Source organism: Drosophila willistoni, assembly GCF_018902025.1.
Source record: "Drosophila willistoni isolate 14030-0811.24 chromosome XL unlocalized genomic scaffold, UCI_dwil_1.1 Seg142, whole genome shotgun sequence".
Classification (NCBI taxonomy): Eukaryota; Metazoa; Arthropoda; class Insecta; order Diptera; family Drosophilidae; genus Drosophila; species Drosophila willistoni.
The window spans coordinates 437,500-462,493 of record NW_025814053.1 but is presented as its reverse complement, the minus strand read 5'-3'; the positions used below and the strand labels follow the sequence as shown (position 1 = coordinate 462,493).

Below are 24,994 nucleotides of genomic sequence, written 5' to 3'. Positions count from 1 at the left end.
TATTTGATTTGTACATATGTTTGCAGGAGAGAAGCAACCAAAAGAAAATTAAAATGATAACAAAACAAAATAGTAAAAAGCTGAACAGTTATTTCTCATTATAATTAATGCTTATTATAATTATAATTTTTTCTCAACTGTTGTTGTTGTTGATAACCAAAAAATGCACTGACCTTGAAATGAGGTTAACAAAACGCTCACAAAACTTGTATTTGCGTTGGTTGGTTTCTTCGGTTAGCGCCAAGTCACGTTCAATGCAATATATCTGAACGGATTTTCATCAAGTATTCGTGTATGTATGCACATGTGAACATACGTAAACAGATTAGGTCGCAAACATTAAAGGTAATTGATTTTCAAGACAGATTGCTTACAAAAAACTTGCCCGGACTTTGGCTTTGGCCTCTAGGCCCGAATCCGAACAAGTTTTGACCTTATTTCTTTGGGGCAAAGCAACAACAAAAAATAAAACGAAAACTGGCACCATTAATATGTGGTAGCTTCAAGAAGTCTTTCCATTTCTAAAACTCTTTTCGAAATTTCTCATTGGACACCTAAACACACACACACACACACACACACACACACAGCGCCCACATTCGCACTCTTTACTGTGAACGTTACGCTTTGTTTGCATTTTACTGTGAATGACTTTCATTGTTCACAAGTGATAAACAATTGTTTCGACAACAAAAATTAAAAAACGTTTAAGAATATAAAATATATACTATAAGTATATACTATATTCAATGTTTGATTTGTCATAGGTATTTATGTGGCTTTTCATTTCTAAGTACGCACAAAATTAGTCATTCACATGATAAGAATTTGACGCAATATTTTCAAAGTCTTGTTAACTTTTTATTATACCTACCTTTGCAAAAAACTTACATTCATTTTGATGATAAGGATGAAATGCATTGATCATAAGGATGAAACACATCTCCCACTATATAAAGACATATACATATGTACATATCTAAAGCTTATAGCCATGTCCGTCCGCCAGACCGTCTGGATCAATGTAAACTTCTCCTAGATTGTTAAAGCTACGGCGCTGAAAGATCAGATATAAACTTCAATGACATTGTATAAATCAGATTCAGCCGGATTGGACTACTATATCTTATGCATAGTTTCTAACGGAACGACAGTGACATTAGTCAGTAACTTTGTGTACTTTTTAATGCCATATATGTAGATCTTGTAGAAACGATCGCTCGAAAATAATTTTGGTCAGAAAAACTTTGCTTATCACCAACAAGCCCTATTGAATAAGGCACATAAAAATCTATAATGCTGACTAATTTGATTGAAATCGGAAGTTTCATATAAAATATGTATGTACATAAGTGTCATACAAATTATATGAACAATGGCATGATATACTATGCAGGGCAATGCTCCGGCTTGAGTTTGTCCGCCTTTTTCCCCGGAAACTCGAATTTTAAGATACGGCGTTTCTTCGCTTTGTCGGCTGTAGGTAAAGAAACGAGTAACAAAACACAAAGGTACATATAAAGAAAAAGAAGTTAGCCCCGGCCCTCAAGTAACTTGTTTTCCTCGCTCCGGAAAATTGTAGGAGCCGCAGTTCGCTGAACTTGAGTTTGTTTCGAAAAACAATTATCAATGTATTCGCTGAATGGTAATCAAAAGCGTCCAAACGATTACGACCCCGTCGACTGAAAATACTTAATTCGCTTTCATTGATAAGCCCCACCCAATGGTAATGGGGTAATTTGCCTTCAATGTTTCCACAACATTTCCTCCTTGCACTTCTTACAATTACATATATACATAAATTCAAAAAAATTGAATCAAAATCTCATTTAAGCGTATAATAAAATCGGATTCGGAAAATCGCTACTCCCGCACATTGTATTCTAATACATTCCCATAGGTACATACATACATACATACATACTTGTCCAGACTCAAATACATATACATATAAGCAAGCGAGGGGCGTGTTGTGTGTTTACAAATCGACCACGATCAAGTGGCCAGAGCATTCAGCGTGAGTTCAAATAGAGAATGCATTTTCGGATAAACTTGGATATCAAGTCAACCAACCAGACCAGCTACGTTTATAACTTTGATGTCTTGCAAAATCGATCGTTCTTTAAAAGTTTTAAACAAAGTCGAAATATTTATCGACTTTCAAATCGAGGGAGAAGTCCACAAAAAACACATTTCAAAGTTTTTCTATTGAAGATTTGAATGCTCTGAAAATATTTCTTAAATATTTATTCGACATAGAAACTATGCCAAATTAATCGTATTCTTCAAAAAAAAACTTACTTTAAATTTGAACTCAGTATTCGTAAAATGTGACGGAATTGGCAAATAATTTTTTGGAAATTTCAAATAAATTTGGGCTGTTTCCGATTAATGGCAAAAATCGAGTTACTGACTTTACATCTCATTCACTGAAAATTGATGAAGTATCTAACTACTCTCGCTCGCGGTTCATCTCTACCATGATGCATTGAGAGGGTCTCATGGCGGTTCGCGCGTTCACAAGGTTCAATCCATCCCATAGTCATTCTAGTCGCTTTATGTATAGATACATGTGTATATGTATATGTACATAAGTGTATACATGAATACATATGAAGTAGATATACTATTTTGCTTCACACAGAGGGCGCATCATGGCCGTGTGTTTTGTGCAATTTAGTGCTCCAGTTAATTACTGGCAACTATTGACTGGCTTCTTGACTAACCGACTGACAGTCAACTTTTGATGTGGTTGTTGTTGTTGTTTTTGTTGACTGGTTAGACTTGTTCTACACATGAAATCATTGCTGAACTTTCTTTCGACACTCATTGAGAAGTAACAGAATGAGAACGAATACAAGTCTCTCTCTCTCTGCTGTTGGCCCACTTCAGAATGTGCAATGTTGTTTTGTTTTTTTTACAATAAAAGGTGTATATGTACTTAATGCGCAGCATTTAAAAATAAGATACTGTCATAAGTTACTAGCTGATTTCAGTCTCGGGGTATTTCAGTTTTATCGATGGAATCAGTCATGTGTCTATATATAGCCTAGTCACAATATGCACATTAACTTGATTCATCATATGTATGTACATATGTACATATATTCGGATAGTTGGTAACAGTGTTGTATTTACACCTGAGCGTACGAGTATCGTTCGGTGGCTGCGGGAGGGTTCAAGTTGTCTGGAAAAGGCAATCTATTGTCTTGCCTTGTGCCGGAAGTTGGCAAAGCCAAAGTATATTTTCACCACCTGCTATCCTACCTCCTATCTCTTATGTCTTTCACATTGAATTTTATTTTGTCTTTGCTTTTGTGTTTGAGTTCAGAGACCGCAATGTTTATTATGCTTATACGGTCATGCCAACACGTAGTCAATAGAAAGTGGAAATAGACATAGCTTGACATGATACTTACCCCCGCACTGCATCACAAACCCATGCCCATACACTCCGATATCAACCTATTCACATGCCTAACCTTTTTGCTTACCTTTTCTTGTACCTAAAAATACTAAATTAATATAAATAAGAATATTTTAAGCACAAGGCTGAAGTATACATATGTATGTATGTATATGTATTTAGCTAGAATCTAGATTAAATATTAAAAGTCAAAGTTTTAATAACGATTCTTTTTAAAGGAAAAGAAACTTTATAGACAATTTAAGTATTCCAAATGATCTGAATATATTAAGCACATTCACAAACTACATATATGTATATTTACAACTCGATAAATGCTTAACTGATTCTTTAACCACCCCTTTTCGTCTGACTGTCCCCGTCACTTATCCCTCTTTCTTTCTTGCCTTGTCTATCTCTCTCTCTACTTTTTTTTCTACTTTTTTCTGGTATCACTAAGCTCGCCAATGCTCGATCTTATGGCGTATTGAAAAGTTTACGCTGCTCTGCACGTTATGCCAAAGCCAAATCAAAATCGGCCATCAATTTAAATGCCCAATCAAAGCAACAACAAAAGAAACAACAACAGGCGAAGGAGAATCAACCAGAGCCGGCTGATGATCAGCCTATTTACGCAAATGTTGATGAGATAATTGAAACTGAAGACAATGTTCTAATGGGCAATGCACAGGTAAGATGAATCGCATCGAATTGAATTGAATTGAATCGAACAAAAAGCCATCTTTATGTGTTTATTCAGCCCTGAATCCATCTAACATCAACGAATACAACAATGAATTCAACCAAATTCACCATCAATCAACAAAAATTCTATGTTTGTGTTTGTTTTTTGTGGTACAATTAAATCACTGTCTAAAACTGTCATGAAAATTAATTTTATTATATCTCTGCCCCTCAAATCGACCCGCCACCGCCTTACCGATTGCCAACTCACAACTCTACCTTTGCATGGTATTATGTATCTACTAAATTACTCACTCCCCCAATCTGTTAAACTCGTTTGATTGTCGTCATTTAGCAAGTAAGTGCAATTTATTTAACACAAACAAAGACCTTACACAGACTAAAAGACACAGGATAACATCTAAAAAAAATAAAGCTAACAGCACAAGGTCGTCTTAAGAAAGCAGGTTCGTGACTTGGCTAAAGCTTTCGTGTTGAGCTTTTACATTAGCTAGAGCTTCAAAGTCGATGTGCTACTGAGAGAGATCCACTACGTCTGCCATGTCGCATTAGTATTTCTAAAGAGATCTAGTATTAATTTAAAGGCTGTTTTTATGATGTTTAAGTTCCTGTATATACATACATAGTTCTATAGGCTTTGCAGAAGTAAACAATTAAGAAAAATATACTAGATACATAAAATGTTCCTATTACTTCAGCATTCGATAGGTTTTAACAATCGTCCTGTATTTAGATTCGAAAATATAACTATCAGTGTTGTATGTTAAATAAATTCAAACGAAATCATATTTTTCACTATTATATAATATATTTTTTTTCACTGAAGTTTTGTGTGTACTAATACAAGCCAGAATAATAAAAAGACATTAATGAGATGCAAGAACCTAACCTAAATTATGATTTAAGAAAGAGAAAGAGAAACTGAGAGAACTCTAAAAGTGGTAAATATTTTAACGAAATAATATGTATGTAAATACATGCAACACACAACATACAAACTTAACTACTACTATTAACTTTACTCTATTTCCACCAAGAAATATAAAATGATATAATTTCTTAACAGTACATAGTATATAGTGAAAGGAAGCAAGATGTTGGGTTCATATTTCCAAATTTGATAAATCGGGGTATGACAATCCATTATGTTTATATATTTAAAAATCTGGTGTTGGCTCATTTCAAAATATTTTCAATAATCTCTCTACTAAATGTTGTTTGTCGCATCATCCAGTTGCAAGATTAATTAAAAATCACTAATGCATATATTTTCTTCCTTCCCTCTCTCTTTCTCTCTCTCTCTCTCTCTCTTTCTATCTTTATCACATTGTATACGTTACAGGTAAGCCATTCGTGTTATTTAAAGTACCAGCCTAGGCCCAAGAAATGAATCGGCAATTAAGTTACAAAGCATTATCAGATTCATATAGGAAATGTCATGAGAACAGTCACAAATTAAAATTAAAGCCCGAGTGGCCACTTTTTGCTATTTGAGCTATTGTCACTCAAAATAAAAATGCAGATGGATATGCTAAAAAAAAGCATGTGGATCTCGAACACTGCGAATGTCGGTCGAGCAACAAGTGCCGTCCGAAGTGCGCTGTGAACGTCATCATCACCATCAGCAGTTTCCTCCTCGTCAGCATCGTCGTCGTCGTCGTCATCACCATCTCGTCTTTGTTAATGCATAAATTGGCAGTCGGTTATGCAACTGGTTAACTGGCATAGCCCATAATACCGGTACCTTGTCAACGGGCTCTTGACTCTCAGAACCAGACTTCGGGCAGCGCATTACTCTTAACTCAGCACGTGCATTCACCTGGTCAAATTTATTGTAAAAATGTCAAAGAAACTATCCGACGTACGTAAGTACTCTTGCAATATTTTTCAAATCGTTTTTTCAGCGTTCCAAACTCGTATTCTGAGTCTCAACATGTAGTTACTACATACATACACTTTATTTGTCGCAACGTCAAGCCTAAAGACCCAAAACATACATACAAATATCAGAACGTTAATACAACTTTTTCTGAATGTAGGTACATATTGGCAATTTTGAAAATTTATGCTTCAAAAATTGCTTCGCATTGTGACCCAATTAAAGCATTAACGATAGGTCGGAAACGTCTCAGCCTTCGCGATACAATCGTGTGATCAATTTTATAATACCCTTTGCAAGGGTATAAAAAAAACCAGAGGGGCTAACTTCGACCGCGTCAAAGTTTGTATACCCTTGCAACTTTTTTGGTAACTTTTTCTTACCTCTAGCCATAAAAGTGGAAATAACGAAGATATTGATCAAAGTCACTGTTTTCCACCGTTCGTTCCTATGGGAGCTATATGATATAGTTACCCGATCTTTATCAAATTCGGCACAGTCATTAACAGATATATTAAACTAACAAATGTTAAATTTGAAAGCAGTCGAGTCAAACGTAATGAAGTTATTGACAAGAGTCACGGTTTTCGATAGATCGTTCCTATGGGAGCTATATGATGTAGTCAGCCGATCTTGAACAAATTTGGCATAGTCGTTTATATGTGTAATTAACTCACCAATATACAGGTGATAGTAAAGATAAAAAGCTTATATTTCGAACAAAATTTAATGAATCTTCACGAAATTTTTACACAATATTTATTAGTTATATATCTATAAATTTATTCAATAAAATTTCCATTGGCTGCTATAACCTTCTCGATCCGGGACCTAAAACGATTGCAAGCCCGAATTAAATGATCCTTATTCATATTGACCATAACGGTATTAATTGCAGTCTTCAGAGAAGAAATAGTGTTATGAGGATGTTTATTGGTTTCACGCTCAACTACGCCCCATACGTAATAATCCAGGGGATTAAGGTCTGGGGAGCTAGGCGGCCATAAGTTCGGGGTTATGTGGTCGTGGAAATTCTCAGTCATACAATCTTGTGTTGCCATTGCCTTGTGTGACGGAGCAGAGTCTTGCTGAAAGATGTATGGACTATCCCCACAGAAACTTTCAATCCAGGGTTTCACAACTGTCTCCAGGACCTCGATATAAGCAGCAGAATTCACTCGAAGTCCTTGAGAGAAAAAGTGTGGTGGCATCACATGTCCTTTGTTGCTCACAACACCTAAAACCATAACAGTGGCTGGAAACTTGGTGTGCATAACCACTGGTACCTCTGTAGGATTGGAACATAGCCACCTGTCATTTCTCCGGTTAATCTTCTGGTCTTGGTCAAATTTTTTTCGTCAGAAAAAAACCATAACATCTCCGCCGCTTCAGGGTGTTTAATTTCGTTAAGAAGACGGTTTGAACGTATAACTCGCTGTTCTCGTGTTTTATCCGACATATGTATGTAAACTGTCCTCTTCGCATAACATAGGACTTATACCGGAGATCTTCATGGGCATCTCGACGGATAAGACCGTCAGAAACATTAAGATCCTTTGCCAGGGCCCTTATTGACTTTGAAGGGTCCTCATCAATAATCGCTTGCACTTTTTGAACAAATTCTGCCGATCGGATGGTGTCAGAACGTTCCTCGTGTTTTTTGCGTTTTGAAACAGGCTCTGCGTTGCCCCCTGATGCTTCCAACTCACAGCGCACCTTAGAAACGAACGAACGGGCGCACTTCAGAAAATTCGATATTTCTAAATCGGTGTGATTTGCACATAAATGCGACAATAACTGCATGTATCTTCATTTATTGAGTTAAGTTGTAGTCCTCCATGTCTTATTTAAGAAAAATTTATTGTAAAAAAAGTGATTTCTGAAAGATATAGTAACATATGTACATGTCCTCAAATACCGTACGCACCCTGTATATCATGAAAATAGCTCAGAAAATAACGAAGTTATTGAGAAAAGTCACTGTTCGTGACTTTGCCATTTGTATGGTAGCTATATGATATAGTGAATCCGAGATATATGTACAACGCCTGCAGTATATACAAGCCTACATGTCAAATTTCAGCTCTGTAGCTCCAACTGTCTAGGAGGAGTTCGCGTTGATCCAAACGGTCGGACAGGCGGACGGACATGGCTATATGAACTCATCTCGTCGTGCAGATCAAGAATATATACACTTTATATAGTCGGAAATGCTTCCTTCTATGCGTTGCACACTTCTGACCAAAATTAATATAACCTTTTTGCAAGGGTATAAAAACGCCGCAAAGCACGCTGCAATGGCCTATCGCCTTATACCGCACAGTGGGACAGGTGTTGGCAAAAGATCTTAAACGGAGGTAATTAATTGCACTCTTATAAAAAAGACACAAATGTTTTTAAGGCTCCAGTTGGGTCATTTGTCTACCCAAAAATGGATCATCATAACAAGTTGTCATTATTAGGACAGAACCAAATAATTAAGCGGAGAACATTTAGTTTTAATTTGTATTTGTCGAAATCATACACAAAAATCGCAAATCTTGAACTGGATAGAGTTCGTTTTTTGTTGTTCCAAAAAACTGTTATTTAAGATGTATTGGCATTTTTTTATTGTTTTGAATAAGAATTTCTGTTGGATTTCCATATTTCAATTTCAAATCGACGTATCATATGTACATACATACATACATATGCACACATTCAATTATTATTAACGATTATCAATTTAATTCAATATTTTTGTTACCACTATGCCTTACAAACGGTACATTTGTCGTGCAATCAGCAAAGTACCGCTTCCCTTGCATGTGTATACCGTAAGACGATTGGACTCGCTGCGCGGTCATCATTCCAACTACTCCATTCAAATATTTGGCCTACGCATTGTCACCGATCATCGCAGCTGGAGCTGAGCAGAGCTGGGGGCAGAGCTGAGCAGGTGCAGCGCAGCAGCATCCGTCACCAATTCGAGCTCTCCTGCGTTAGCGCAACAGAATAGAAGAACAAAACAAAACACTTATAATGCGCATGCTGTTTACGCTCTCGCGCTCACAACCGCTTCTTCTCTTCCACTGTCGGTGCTGAGCTCTCCATTCTCGCTCAGCGCTCTTTCATATGAAATACCCTGGACGTTCAGGTGTATTCATAGTTTCATAATGTATGTATACATACATATATATGTAACAGATAGACGTAAGTTGTTAGTCTAATTAATCTATTGTTAAATAAGAATAATTGAGCTACCTGTGAAAATATTGCGTGAAGTGATACACATATGTACATATGCGTGTATGTATAGACCACCTTGGTGCAGGGTATTTTTAAGTCTGCGTCACTTCAGTATCTTTGTTGTACACTTCAGCGACTGCGAGTTTTAACTGGTCTGTCTCTTCCTCTCTCCGGCCGGCCGCTTTAGTCGTTGAATGCGCTTCGAGGACGGACGTTTGTTCTAAATTTAGTCGCGCCCCATCGGCGAGGCTGTGTGAGACTAAACATACGCGTAGTTAATGTCGCGACAAAAACATTTTATTTGCTCACTCCATTAAAATTTAATTAATTTTCGGTAATATTTTGGCGATTTACATAAGCCGCCCATGTGTGATATATGCAAAACATAAAAAAACATTTTTTTTTTGTTTTTAATCCACATTAGGATTAAATCCAGGGGAAATCCAGGGGATTTCATATGAAGAAATAGAAACAACAAAAGTGATCGATTTCATTTTGAAAACAATTAGAGTGCGATCGAAAAAAACAAAAGATAAAATAGAAAACGCTAAACAACCCAAAACGAATTCTTTGCTTCTTCGTTCAAATTATTCACAAAATATTCATAGAATATTGTATGGAATTCAAGGATATATATATATGTACATATGTACATATCTCCTTTTTTGACCTTGTTGCAATTTTCAATTTGTGAACAAATTTAGGTTGGATCCATCCATCAAATGGCTAAACTGCATTTTCCAAATCTAAACAAAAATCGTCTCACTGTTAGAAATGTGCCAATTAAAATTCTCAAATTAGAACAAAATAAAAGTTTTCATAAATTTTTAAAAACAGTTTTTGGTGGTTCTGGCTGGCACACATTTCACTTAAGTATTTACGCATATGTATGTATGTATGTATAAACTCACGTGTGTGTGTAGATGTATATATTTAGCTATATATTGTTTTATGTACATACATATATACCTATATTAATAGCTATTATGTGATCATTCTTAGGCCCTTTCATTATTACATTTTTTTCTTTGGCTGACTTACCGTTAGACATTTTCTAAAGAAAAATAAATACATAGAGACTATAGTTAATTAGGTATAAGTCATCCTATAGAAAAAAGAAACAAAAGATCAAAAAAAATAACAACGAAGCACAATTCGGTTATGCCGAAGTTCGTATACCCTTGTAGTCTCTGTCCGTTATGTTTCAAACTCTTTTTCTATTTCTCAATGCAGGTGTATGTATGTGTGTTTAAGTAGGTATGTATGTATTTACAATGTAAATATATGTATTTGCATGCATAACCTTCAAATATTGCCTATCACGTTCTTTTTTCCGTTCCTTCTATTTCGCTCCCAATTTTTTTCCTTCGGCAACGCTCCCTTTGCAAGCCTTTCGAGTGTGTGTGTGATCGGGACGCCTACAATCACAATTTATATACATATACATACATACATATATGGAGATTTGCATCTGTTTGTAACAATAATACTGTTTGTTGCTTTCCTTTACCGTTGATACATACGTAGATTGGCGGTTAGAGGTGTTATATCTAACCTGATCTAATTTATAATTAGGAATCCGTATGTTTCTATCAACCTTGACCCACCTGAGCTAAAAAAAATAGCTCAAATGCCAGAAACAACTCATATTCTGCGTATTAAACAACTTACCACTTTTATATGGGAGTTAAAAGGAAGACAAAAATAAGTAGCCTGAGTAAGTTTGAAAATAGTTGGTGGTTCCATACCGTAGCTCAGGTTAAATCAATTCATTTGCTAAGCCAATCTTTTAGGAATTTCTTAAAACGTTTCAATGTGAAAACTTTAACACACTTTTTGCCAAAGATTTTCTTAAGATTGTCATACGTAGCTACATTTTGGTTGATAAAGAAATCCAAGTTATCTTCTGGACGGTTTCGGGATCTGAAAGTTTTTATGTTTAAGTTTAGGCAACTACATAAAAAAAACACATTGCGATCGAGCAGCTTAAATTCCTATTCCTATTGCTTTAACATACCAACTCCGTCTTAAATCAATATACTCTTGCTTGAGGGTAGGTAGAAGAAACAAACAAGATTAACAAAATACATGTGAATGCCGAATAAAAATAAAATGCAACCGTGTTGCCCTTTTCTAAAGAACAAACGCATTTCTAACAAGATTGACAAGCAAAGACGAAGAGACACAAAATAGATGGAAAAAGAAAACAAAACCCAAACGAAAAACGAATAAAAAAGTCAAAAGCAAAAGAGGTGTAGCGGCATTCAGCTTCTGTCTGCCTATTAGATCCCAATAGGCTGACAGCAACAAAGCACTTGGCCACAGCCCCATGTCAATGACACTTGTTGTCCAAATTGATTGAGCCACTTCCACTTCCAATTCCATTGAATCTCCCTACTCCCCTCGGCCTCTGTCCTGGCATGTGTATCTAACCCCTAAAGAGCAGGTCACATGGAGGAGGTTAATTGTGTTAAATGGTCAGTGCTTTTATTTTTCTTTTACAATTTTCTTAAATCTTAAACTCCTCCACAATGACTTTCTCATGCTAGATGGCCAGACCTTTAAAGTATCTAAGTTCACATTTATTTACATATGTATATAGATACATACATATGTATGTATGTATCTAGAAACGAGCATGTGATACGATTATATCAAAGTTTTTTTTTTCGGTTTTTTTGCATTTCAGATAAAATACATATATAGAACGCTGGAAATTATTTTGAATAAAGATCACATAATGAGCCATCTATTTCTTATCGGTCGTTGTAATCAGACTTTTAAAGATTAAAAATGAATTTTACAAACAATACACATGTATGTACATATGTATGTACATACATACACATGATATGCTTCAATATACTCAAAATTGTAAATTGGGTTTGGTGGATAAGTCAGAGATTCAACCTGCCGTACTTACACCATCCACTCAAAGGGGTGAAATGACAGGCCGGTATTCAGGTATTCATGATCCGCTTTAACAGCCGAGCCGATCTGTCCGTCCTTTTATATGAACGCTGTCTGAGCTAAAGTGCAAAACCAACTTAAAAGGAATCTAAAAATGTTATTTAAATTTAAAACTTATGAAGCTTAATATGAAAATAGGGTACCTCAAAGACGATGCTTCAAGTTTGGCGAAAATTCACTGTATATACAGTGAAACCTTGACATAACGAATCCTATTGGACTCACAATTTATTTCTTCGCTATGGGTACCAATTGTGTTTTTCGTTGTTCGCAATGTTCGTTATATCGAGGTTTTACTGCATATAAATATTTTCTTTTGCATTCAGCACGCAGACCTTGCGCATTTGATAAGTTGTGAAAATATTTACTTAACTGAAACAGAAAGGAGAGTGACACAGGCCGTAGAATGTTGCCTATGAGGTGTCTTGGTACTATTACGTACGGTTTAAACGCTCGAATAAGCCCATTGCTTTCGCACAGTTCTTCTATCTCTCTTGCTCTACATAGATAATATGATATTGCCTGCCGCCAAAACTGTTAAGGAAGAAAAGTTTTGTATACCTATGTACATATACACATAACCTCTTCTCTTTTTCACACTGTTATATTCACTTCCTCTCTCTCAGCGTCTCTATCTATCTCTCGCCTCATCTCAATTTAGTTTATTTTTGTTATTGTTTTCTTGGCAACTTGTTTTGTTTATTATCCAAGATAAATGCGAATCATAAACCATTCCAGGGTTGTAGAGTAAACAAAATTTGTGCCACAAATAGTTAAAAGATGAACTAGATAAACATTGTATTGACAAGTGATAGTTGTATAAATCGCCGTTTCCTTGGTATGTATTATTAGTCGGAAAAGTTGCGACTAATGAAATCTTAGGTTATTCTAGCTGGGTTAAAGCTGTTTCAACATGCAGTATACAGTTGGCATCGTAACACTTATTTAGACCGTTATGTGGGGGTAGGCCAGACCAACTAGACTTCTCCCTGGATTCGGCCGTAGCAAAATACCTGTTTTAATCACTTTGATTTGCTGTTTTGTTTTAAAAATGTTAAATTGATAAACATTTGTATATGTACATATGTTGGATTTTTTCAATTGGTTTTGATTTCTTAAATACTTCGGAAAATATCTACATACATACATATATTGAAACATTTGTCGAAGCTTTCAGTTTGTAGTCGATGAAGAAGAAAATTGCCCTATTATATTCTGTTCCCTAGAATGATTTATAATTGATTTTTATTTAAAAATGAAGTAAGTAAGTTAAATTTAAGTGTGCCAAATTTACATACCAAATATGGTGTCTCTAGCTGGAATAGTTTTTGAGATAAACACTTTTTTTAATTGCGGGGCGGAAAGGGGCGTGGCAAAAATTTGAAAGAAACTTGATCACTCTACATACTACACGAGTCTACATACCAAATTTGGTGGCTCTAGCTCTTACAGTCTCCGAGATCTAGGTGTTCATACGGACAGACGGACGGACAGACGGACATGGCTAGATCGACTCGGTTGTTGATCCTGATCGAGAATATAAATACTTTGTGGGGTCGGAGATGCTTCCTTCTGCCTGTTACATACATTTTGGCGACTTTAATATACCATTTCACCCTATGGGTGTATGGTATAAAAATTGCGTAGGTAGATAATGTAGATACATTTAATGCAGAGTGGAAAAACATTACCGTAGTCTACTATTGGGATTGGCCAAAAGAAAGAACATTTTGTGAATTGGCTAAACAGCCGTATTGCCTCTGTAAATCCTTAGGGAGTCATTTCATACTATGACATCGTAGAGTTATAACTCCCTCTAACCCAACAACTTTTAAAGAGGCTCCTCGTACGACTTTTGTTCAATAAATAACTTAACTTTGGACATCGCAAATGTGTAATCAAATAAGAAAATAAATCTATTGAAATCGTTGAAGCTGGGGACTACATGATCAAAATTATGGTGAATCTTAAAGGCTTTTCACAATTTCGAAAAAAGCTCTGACACAATTTAGAGGTGTGTAATATAGTCATCCGATTTGAACGCAGAAGGGGATAAAAAATAATATGATAATTGATCTGAAATTCTATTCCCTACCAAACGGTGTCATGAGACAAAGTTCAGATGTGAAATAGACCTACAACCCTTGAAATACTTACATAAAACTAAAAAAGATGGCCACTAATTTCTAAAGCCAGAGAAAACCGTTTGGCTCTCTGATTCGCTCTATCTATCTGTGTGTTTTTTTCATTTTTTCAGTTTAGCCTCAAATTATAGCTCTCATGTATTTATTAATCATAAATTGCCATAAAGGTAAGCCAGAGCCCATAAAGGATGCCGCTCGCTGTCTATAGGATGCGCAATTGTGGATTGCAATTGCAAGATGGAAGTTGATTTGATTCGTCTCTTAACCATTTCTCGCTATTTATAGACCTGAGGGCTCCTAAGGGCCAGCACCTTGAATTCTGTTGCTTCTTTAACCAGAAGATTGTTTTCATCTGTCTGGGAAATAATTTATGATATTTGACTTCCAAACCTGGGATACATAATTGCAGGTTATGCTTGCAGTGATGCTGCTCCTGCTGCTATTTTTTCTCCTTCTTCATCGACGTCTTTACCTTCTTGCACCTTCGTTTTTGTGGCATGCGATGCATAAAGAAGAGAAAGAGGATGAAGAAGAAAGCGCCTCTTCTTCATCTGCTGGGCTTTTGACTAAGCCCACTCATTAGGTGGATTGTCTTTTGACTTGTCACATGCCCCACTTCATAGTCACTTCAATTTCCTACTGACAACTTCTTCTCACCCTCCCACTGTAAAAGTTTTCCCTTTAAGGAACGTGACATATCGTCCAATTCCATTCGAACGACTTTTATTTATTTCATTTACTTGTGCCTCAAGTTTCTTGGTAAATGCTATTAGCTTAGAAATAACAAACAAACAGCAAAATGTAATTAAATTGTTTAACTTACTACGGTTTCGCATGTCGGGGGATTACAGATAGAACGAGAAGCGGAAAAGAACGAGAACAAATGTTCAGCAAAGGTAAATTTAGTTATCAGGCGAGTTGGCGAAAGAACGCCCGAGCGAAGCTTACATCACAAACCACAGTTATCTCAAACTTCAGCTTAATGAGACCCCCACCAGTAGGTCTGGCATCTTCTATCCTCCCACTTGTTCTCGCACTTCTCGCATACATATGTATGTGCTCCGATTCAAGCAGATCGGATCTCTCGCTCTCACTCCCTCACATTCATAATTGCTTTCTAAGTCGGCGGAGATAAGGCCCTACTTAATATTCCCATCGCACGAAAGCAGTTGCAGCTCAAATGGGCAAAAACTTTCACACACTTTTTGAACAGAATATTGAATACGAATTTGGTCATATTCTACTTTAATTGATCGTTTTTTTTTTCTTTTTATCATTGTAAATTGAATGGAACGAAAACATCTTAATAAACATGCATTTTAATTAGGTTTGTTTATTTATTTTAACAGCAAACAAGAATGAAGTAAGTAAGTCGTCATGCCGACTTAGATATACCAGTAAAACAAATATGATGTCTCTAGCTAGAATTTGAGAACAAATTTTTTGTTTAAATTGCGGAGGCGGAAGTGGGCGTGGTATGTACTAATTTTGGTGGCTCTAGCTTTTATAGTCTCCGAAATCTTAGTGTTCAGACGGACGGACAGACGGACAACGCTAGATCGACTCGGCTGTTGATGCTGATACAAGCAGACCCCATAGCCTGTTACATACATTATGGCGACTTTAATATACCATTTCACCTTATGGGTGCATGGTATAATGAAACGAACTTCAGGTCCAAAGATCAAAACACACTTTGCTAATGCTGCGCTAGCCTGGGATCATTGGAATAATGTACCTTGGTCTCTAGGTCCAAAATATGTAAGATTGGACCCAAGTGGGCCATACAATTCGATTGGACACGCTTTTAGATTATGGAGCCAAAACTCAGCCAAAGGTTTCCAGCTACTATTTTCGCTAATATGCGTCTGTGTACATTCATATGTATACCTATACCAGCCATCGAGATGAATGATAATTTATTTTGTTTTTATTTACAACAATTTCTTTAAAAATCTAGCGCATTGTGTTTATGTAATGTTTATTTTTCTCTATATTTTGTGATTCACAATGGAATTTGGCAAGAAAAAAAACCTGACGTACCGTAATGTCGTATCTTATATTCTGCCCTCCGTAGGGACCTGGTCTTAGCCCACTCGGAGATTTGGTTTTAACACGTAAACTTTAATGAAACTTTTATTTTTGTTTATTGCAAACTGCAAACCTTCAACTAAATATCGAGGGAGACCAACGAAAATTGAAATGAAGCAATTATAACAATTCACAAATTTTGTAACATTTTAATATTTTTGAATGTATGGTGGCTTGTGCCTTGACGTATTGTTACCGGTGCGGTTTTAATATTATGAATATTGCAAAAATGTTGCAATGAGTCTAACTGTCAATGACATATTTCGCCTAGCCGTCTATTATTAATAGGGCCGAACCGAAACCCAGCCCACAACCAGGCGCTCTCTCTTAATTACATTGTGTACTTATAGGGTGAAATGGCAAAAATGGTCGTCAAAATGTATGTAGCAGGCAGAGTGAAGCTTTTCCCATAGAGTATAGACATACTGATCATATTATTGATCAGCATCAATAGCAGAGTTGATTCAGACATGTCTGTCTGTCTGTTTGTCCGTCCGTCTATTCGTTAGTTCGAAGTGTTTGGAACCTCTTCAAACAAAACATAGCCTTAACTGGGCATTTATTTATAAGATACTGATGAAAAACTTTTTTCTTTTTTCACTAATATCGTTACAAAATAGTTAAAAACTTTCATTTACTCACACACATACAAATGTACATTAATTAGTCTAGAAATTGTCGAGCCAGAGAAGTCTCCTAAAATGTTAATCGTCTTTGGGAACTGATTTTACTTATTGTATTGAATCAGCGTTACCTGTTTGTTGGCTAGACTCTCCCTCAAAATAAATGATTTATATATGTATGTACATGCATACATACATACATACATATGTAACATTTAGAACCAAACCATCAAACCCACAGAGAAAGAGAAGGAGACAGAGAAGCAGAAGCGCAGGCAGTAAAATTATGAACAGTATTAGCCGCATGCAGGCAGAACCAGAAGCAGAAGCAGCAACAGAGGCTCTAGCAATAGACATTTGTGCGTACATACATGCATACATATATACATACAGATATGGTACGCATATGTGAACACTTTAAGTATGTGTGTATGTATATGTGAGAGGCCACAAATCGATGTTGAGGGCGCTACAGGCGGCGGCCAACGCGTCGATTTCTTCTTGATTCCACTGCGTCTGCCCTTCTTAGCGTCCGAACCATTTTGTAATCTTTACCTGGTGCATCGAAGAGAATTGGAGCAAAGCAGATAGTTGGAAAAAGAATAAGAATAAACCAGAGAGCCGGGCTAACTTGGGTCATGCCGAAGTTTGTATACCCTTGTAGTCACTCTTTTTCTGTGTCCTAATTCATATGTGCATATGTATGTAAGTCTCTCTCTCTCTCTCTCTCTCTCTCTGTCTGTCTGTCTCTCTCTCTCTCTCTGTCTGTCTCTCTCTCTCTCTCTCTGTGCCTTTGTGATTTGCTAGGCCCGTGATTTCTCTTTTTTCGCATTTGCTCCTTGCCCTTTGCAAAATCACTGCAGTTATCGGCACGCATACGCATATACTGTGGGTTTATGTGTTAAGTTTTCTCGCATTGCTCTGCTCATTTGGAGCAAAAGGCCCAAGTAAGCCATAGTTAAAGTACAACTTGTGTTCTGTTTATCACATCTAATTGATATTTGGGAATACGATGTTATACATTAAACACATTTATCGGACGGATCGACGTTCATTGTCATATTGACTCAGCTTCTCATAAGGCTTTGGAATCGCCTCTTTCTCTGGGCTACAAACACTTGGCCAATTTTATAATGCTCTCCGCAAGGGTATAAAAAGGTCTAAGGTTTCAAGGGGTTCAGTTCAATTTTATTGTGTGTGAGAGAGAGAAGGGTCACGCAGACACTGTGCATGACAATGTAAGAGGCCACGACCTGGTTTTGCTTTTAACGATAGTACGAGCCTTTCCTTCTCATGAATCTCAAAACCTCACACAAATCCCCCCTTTTTATTCAATTCCTCTTGTTCTTGTACTTTTTGTTTATACTTCTTCGTCTTTTGCTTGGCATATTTGTGTGTTTATATTTAAAGTCTCTTTCTGCTAATGTATGTATGTATGTATGTACATACAGTCTGTCAAGAAACTCTTTACACTCTGAAAAAAAAACGAATTTTTTAACTTTAGATACGAAAAAAACAGCTTTTTATTTAAATTAACGATTTATTTTCAATTGTAATCAGTAGATTATTCAATTTTATGTTAAATTTAAGAAGAAAAAAAACAAAATCATTAACGCAAACAAAAGAAAAACAACAAAAAGGAACTTTACTCAATCTTGACACTGTCAAGAAACTCTTTACACATTTCGTTTTGTTCATCTGTTTTGCTCTTATTCGTAGAATTAACGGTGATTTACCGTTAACTATGCTTTTAGAACTTTATCACGCGGTTCTTCTTTTGCATTCCCTTTGATTTGATTGTGAAAATTCGTTGAGTAAGCATCTAATTACCGTAATAATCAGATTTTTAAAATGCCCGGCAAAAGATTGACCTTTGAAGTAGTTCAATTGATTTTATATAATCGTCAATTGGGTAAATCTGTTTCAGAACTCGTAGAAATGTTTTCCGTATCAAAAAAAACAATTTATAACGTTATAAATCGCGCGGAAAAGGAGGGTCGCCTTGAAGTAAAGGATGGAGGTGGCCGTAAAAGAAAGATATATAAACGTGCCGACCGCCTAATCATGCGAAAAATTGACCAAAATCCGCAAATTTCGGTGAGAACCCTTGCTAAGGATCTTAAGGAAGAGTGTGACTTAGTCGTATCACACGAGACTGTGCGCCAAGCCATCCTACGGCATAAGTACGTTTATATATCTTTCTTTTACGGCCACCTCCATCCTTTACTTCAAGGCGACCCTCCTTTTCCGCGCGATTTATAACGTTATAAATTGTTTTTTTTGATACGGAAAACATTTCTACGAGTTCTGAAACAGATTTACCCAATTGACGATTATATAAAATCAATTGAACTACTTCAAAGGTCAATCTTTTGCCGGGCATTTTAAAAATCTGATTATTACGGTAATTAGATGCTTACTCAACGAATTTTCACAATCAAATCAAAGGGAATGCAAAAGAAGAACCGCGTGATAAAGTTCTAAAAGCATAGTTAACGGTAAATCACCGTTAATTCTACGAATAAGAGCAAAACAGATGAACAAAACGAAATGTGTAAAGAGTTTCTTGACAGTGTCAAGATTGAGTAAAGTTCCTTTTTGTTGTTTTTCTTTTGTTTGCGTTAATGATTTTGTTTTTTTTCTTCTTAAATTTAACATAAAATTGAATAATCTACTGATTACAATTGAAAATAAATCGTTAATTTAAATAAAAAGCTGTTTTTTTCGTATCTAAAGTTAAAAAATTCGTTTTTTTTTCAGAGTGTAAAGAGTTTCTTGACAGACTGTACATATGTAGGTGAACATCGACTTGACCTATTGGGGTTGCTTTTGATACCTAGATAGATAGCACATAAACTTGCAAGGCTATACAATCATCATTCAGCACTCTCGAAGTTAAAAGACCTTCTTGGTTTCATATATCTTTATCCTATTTTCATTTTTACAGGGTATCCGAGGGCCTGTTTAAGATATTTATGTACAATTATGTATGTATATATTTATTTAATTACGTGGATAAGGGTTAAATTGAGGACAAGTTCTCTAGGCAAAACAAATTGATCATAGGAAATATGAATTTTTGATATATAACATATGTATGTTGATATTTTATTCGAAGTCTTTACATATATACATACATATGTACATATTTACCCTGCAGTACCAATCGTTAAGGAACCCTTTTTCCAAGAAAACCCCCGAAAAACGTGTAAGTCCCTAGGGAATTTTGTATTGAAACAACCCTCGTTCTCGATTTATACAAACAAGTGATTTTAGTTTTTTGTTTTTTAATTTTTGTTGACATTTTTTCCATATGTATGTAAGTACATATGTACATGTATGTGCAGTGTGACTATTTGAAAAGCAAGCAAAGAATCGTTTTACATTTAATAAATCTGACGCAATTTCATTCAGCACCATGAATCATTTGCGAGTGCACAAATTCAAATTAGGCGGCAAGGACAAAATGGCTTTAGCCGATATTCCTCAGGCTCCAACGGAGAGCAATGATAGCCCCAACAATAAGAACAATCACAAAGGATCATTCCTGAATCGCATTAAGCGATACTCCGTGCTGGGTAATAAGCTAAGCCGGCGCCATTTGGGGAGCATGACCTTGCCAGGCGGAGTCGGAAGTGATGATACGGGAAAAACTAGTGCTGGCTCCGGTTCGCCCACAAAACTGGCCTCAGGCAGCTATAACATGACTGGTAGCAGTTCAGAAGATCATCGTCTGGAGATTGGTGCCCCCATATTGATATCGACTACCACCATAAATACAGATCGTTTCGATGTCACGGAAGCGAGACTAAAACAAATTGGCGGGGGCATAGCTCAGACATCGACCTTAGCGCGTACCCTGACGCCTAGGAGTTCGGATGAAGAGGAGTTTGTTGATGCTCGCAGTACACCCCAGAAATTCGACAGAGATGTGGACGATGAAACTGAAGCATTCGAGACACCCAAACATCAGGAATGTGAACTCAAGGACAACGCAGAAGATATGCTGGTAACAGTGCCAATCGAACCACCCAAGCGACAGCCACATATCAGGCGTCAACAGCAGCAATCGCTATCGGTTCAAAATCTTCATCGTTCTGAGCTAAAGGTGTATCTACAGAAATCTTCTTCCATGAGCTTGGATATGAATGCCACGGCACCAGCTCAATGGGGCATACTAAATCTACCCGAATTACCGGAGCTATATGGCAACAGTGAGCTCAGCTTGGCAGCTAGTGAGAATAAGGAGAATGTTCTCGATTCGGAAAACGAGCCACCACTTCCACCGCTACCGTCCGGCGCAATATCACCCGTTTCGCCCCCCACTCCACCGGCCAGCAGTGGTAGTTGCACACCTGTCGTACAAGGCGGAGGTTTCCTTGCCCAGCAAGCCCATTTCAAAAGTATTGACGCCCTCTACCTCACAAATCCCGCCCACGGTTCCAACCAGAGTTCCAAGCAAAGTCTAATGGGCTCGCAATGCAGTTTGAGTCATGACGATAAAGAGGAGGAAGAATTTGATTATGATCTCAAATCTGTGAGTTATCAGAGTCTTAATGCCCAAAATCTATTCGTTTCAATTGATGAACTCCAAGAGATCACCAGACAGATTAATGAAACTGAAGATTTCAGTCGCGAAATCGATCTGGAGTACTGTACTCATCGCGACCAGCTACGTCCGAGCGAACGTCGAATTACGCTACTCAAGAATAAGAATCAAGCCTTGATCAACTTCAGTCATAATAAGGAAAAGTTACGCAAAGGTTGGCACGGCATGAAAAACTGGCTAGGCGAGGAGAGTACGCGATTAAAGGAAGTGGTGCGACACCAGACACCGCTGAAACGCTTAGCGCAGTCGCGCAGCAATCTTAATCAATCAGTATCGGAGTGTAGAAGCCGCCAAGAAAGCATGTCACCGGAACGAAGTCGGAGTCGCAGTCGAAATCGTCGTAACATGAGCGAAAGTTGTGAAGACATGACTGAACGAACGGAACTTGAGTCTTCTTTATCACAGAGAGCCAGTGAGGAGGACGTCTCTCCACATGCCAAAAGGTTCAAGGATGAGGTATAATGATTCAAACTGTTAACGACATTTATTTTAAGGGCATAGGCTGGAGTTGAAATTTCTTTAAATGAATAGAAAACGGTCATACCTATCATACTATTAATTTTACTTCACAGGGACAAAACGGCTTTGAGGAACTGAGACGATATGTTAAACAAGGCGGAGATTTTAGCAAAGAGTTAATCTTTGTCCTGCAAGAGCGGTAAGTATTCCACACATATTTATGTATATATTTGGTCCCATAAATTTTAAGCCGTTGTTTCACTTGGTGGATGGTATAAGAAAATCATCGAAACGACTTACTTCAGTTATTATATACTGCATAATTTTTGTACTTCAAACAGGGCCGATTCCGAGTTAATATATTCAAAGTCCCTCTCAAAATTGGCCAATAAACTGAATAAAGCTGGAAGGGAGATACCTGGCAGTGTGGCCGATGCTTGGCGTGGTGTGGCTACAGAAATGGAAAGTCGTAGCGATATGCATCGCCAATTGGCAGCCTCACTAACGGATGAAATAGTCAAACCACTCAAATGTGTGGTGGAAAATCATCATAAGGCGCGCAAGGCGGTAAAAACTCTCCATAAATTTGTGTTATGATATGGAACTAATAACATATCTTTTACAGGTTGAAAGCAATGTAGATAAAGCGGCCCGAGTTCTCTCAGAATGGCGTGTAAGTGAAGCGAAGGCTAAAAAGGCATCCCATACGGCCGCTCGGGAGAATGAGAAACTTCAAGATGCCATGCTGGATGTACGCATACAGAAATCTCCATCCATTGCTCTGCTCCATCAAGGTCCGAACAAACAGGCTGCTGAAAAGGAACTGAAATCGGCGGAAAAGGACTGCGTTAAATTGGATAATAAACGTAAGAAAGCCGAGGAGGCCGTAAAGCGGGCGGATGTTGAGTATTACACGCTTTGTGTGCGTGCGGAACGTGCTCGAGTCGATTGGGAAATGGCCGTTCTCCGCGGGAGCTCGCAACTCCAGACCAACGAACAACAACGTCTCGGCAATATGCACAACTTTGCACAGCAGTACGCCCGGCTCATCTCTGATATGAATCCAATTTTGGGCACACTGAGCAGTCGTCTACAGCCACAGCTGGATGCCTGCAATGTGACAAAGGATATGCAAGTGGTGCGCAATATACGCCGCAATTCGGAAGGTCCTAGCGAGCAATTGCTCCCCGACTTCTACTGTGAGCACACCACATTGGCCATGAACCGTGAGAGACGTAAACATGCCCTGATTAAGCTACTGCAGTTGGTGAAAACGGATCTGGAGAGGGAGCGACGCTCGCGTGACGGCCTAAGGGGCTTATCTCAGTCACTGAATAACCAGGAACATCAAAACATTACCGATAAGCTGTACCATGTGAGTTAAAGTTAGCCAACTTTGGAGGTTGGTTTTAATCGATTTTGATTTTCAGATACGATCTATGCTTACGTATTTGGAAGGAGCTCGCCTTAAGCTGCACTCGGCCTTGCTGGAGCTAGATCATAAACCCCGTACCACACATCCTCTAGCTCAGCATATACAGGTAAGTTTCGAAGCGAAATGCCCTGTGTTTTCGTCTGTAAGCTAACTCATTGATTCCTAATTTCTCTTAAGATCACTCGCGATCGCACTGGTCTGCAGCAAAGTATTCTCAAAGTACCCACGTGGCTGAAGAACAATGATAACCATAGGCCGACCAATCCACAGGATTTAAGTGATGCCACAAACACTGCCGATGACGATGATATTGTCGATGAGAATTGCTCGCAAGTGCAATTGCAGACAACGAACAGCTCCTGTGCGGACATTAGTTTGATGTCACCACTACTAAAGCACTTTAATCGCAGCAAAAGCAACATCGAGACATTCACCAGTCAACCAAAGATAATCTCAACGACAAATCCTTCACTGGCTGCAGCCAAATCGAAAACGATACCAGGAGCAACAACTGCAACAGTATCGGAACATGACCGCGGCCAAGCCGATGGTGGTTCCAATCAGCAGGACTCCGATTTTGATGAGTTCAGTTCGCAGGACGAAGACGATGACGATGCTGACACTGAACCAGTTAAAAAGTTACCGGGCCAAACGCCAAATTCGCCGACGCAGCACTTCTATCAGAATGCTCAAGAGTTGCAAAAGAACGGCAAGGACAATCAAGTGCTGGGCAAATGTAAGGCCCTCTATAGCTATACACCAAAACTTTACGATGAGCTAGAACTGAGTCCTGGCGATATCATAGAAATTCATGCCAAGCAGGACGATGGCTGGTGGCTGGGAGCACTAAGGAATCACATTGGCATCTTTCCGGCCACATATGTGGAGGAGTGCTCGTAGTACTTAGAATCACATATAAGATATTGTACACACCATTTTCAAAATAAAAAAATATATATATATTAATACATAGATCTACATACATACATACGTGTGACTGTATCTGCCGAATGTTTGTATGTGTCACTGTTCTTTTTCGAAAAATTTCTCGATTAGTTAAAGCATTCAGAAAAAACCAAAACTCCATCTATAGAAATGAATATCTATCTATAAAATATTGAAGAATCAAGACTCGTGTTTTATGAGCCCCCTGACCTAGTGTAATTATTATTGGAGAAAGCTCTGCAATAAAATTAATGCTTATATGTATGTTGATCCTTATTTTTTTTTATTTTTTTTTTAATTTATGTTAGCATTTTTGATCGAAAATTGTATTTTTACATGTTGCATATATGCATATAATGACGCGATAAACGATTTAATATATATTTAACATACTCATGCAGAATCACAAAATGTTCTTCGTTTTTCTTCTTTTTTTTTTTCTTTGTTTAAATTACAATTAATAAATTACAATTATGCATACAAGTGTAAAATAGTAAAAA

At 37.4% G+C, this 24,994-nt stretch overlaps 1 protein-coding gene across 3 annotated transcripts in view; it reads left to right on the top strand.

Moving 5' to 3' along the window:
- LOC6652877 (nostrin) overlaps positions 1-24,770 on the top strand; it is a 30,262-nt gene extending 5,492 nt beyond the window's left edge. Inside the window, exons 1-7 of one of the 3 annotated variants that reach the window (XM_002075178.4) lie at positions 9,401-9,552; positions 20,461-22,111; positions 22,228-22,313; positions 22,456-22,681; positions 22,740-23,489; positions 23,545-23,655; positions 23,727-24,770. In XM_002075178.4, coding sequence (XP_002075214.2) covers positions 20,465-22,111; positions 22,228-22,313; positions 22,456-22,681; positions 22,740-23,489; positions 23,545-23,655; positions 23,727-24,449 — 3,543 coding nt within the window. In that variant the 5' untranslated portion in view covers positions 9,401-9,552; positions 20,461-20,464 and the 3' untranslated portion in view covers positions 24,450-24,770. Of the gene's footprint in view, positions 1-3,866; positions 4,098-9,400; positions 9,553-20,460; positions 22,112-22,227; positions 22,314-22,455; positions 22,682-22,739; positions 23,490-23,544; positions 23,656-23,726 lie in introns of those variants that run through there. The other 2 variants (XM_023181450.2, XM_047011635.1) reach the window with 2 other exon arrangements.
- Positions 24,771-24,994: the final 224 nt, after the last annotated feature.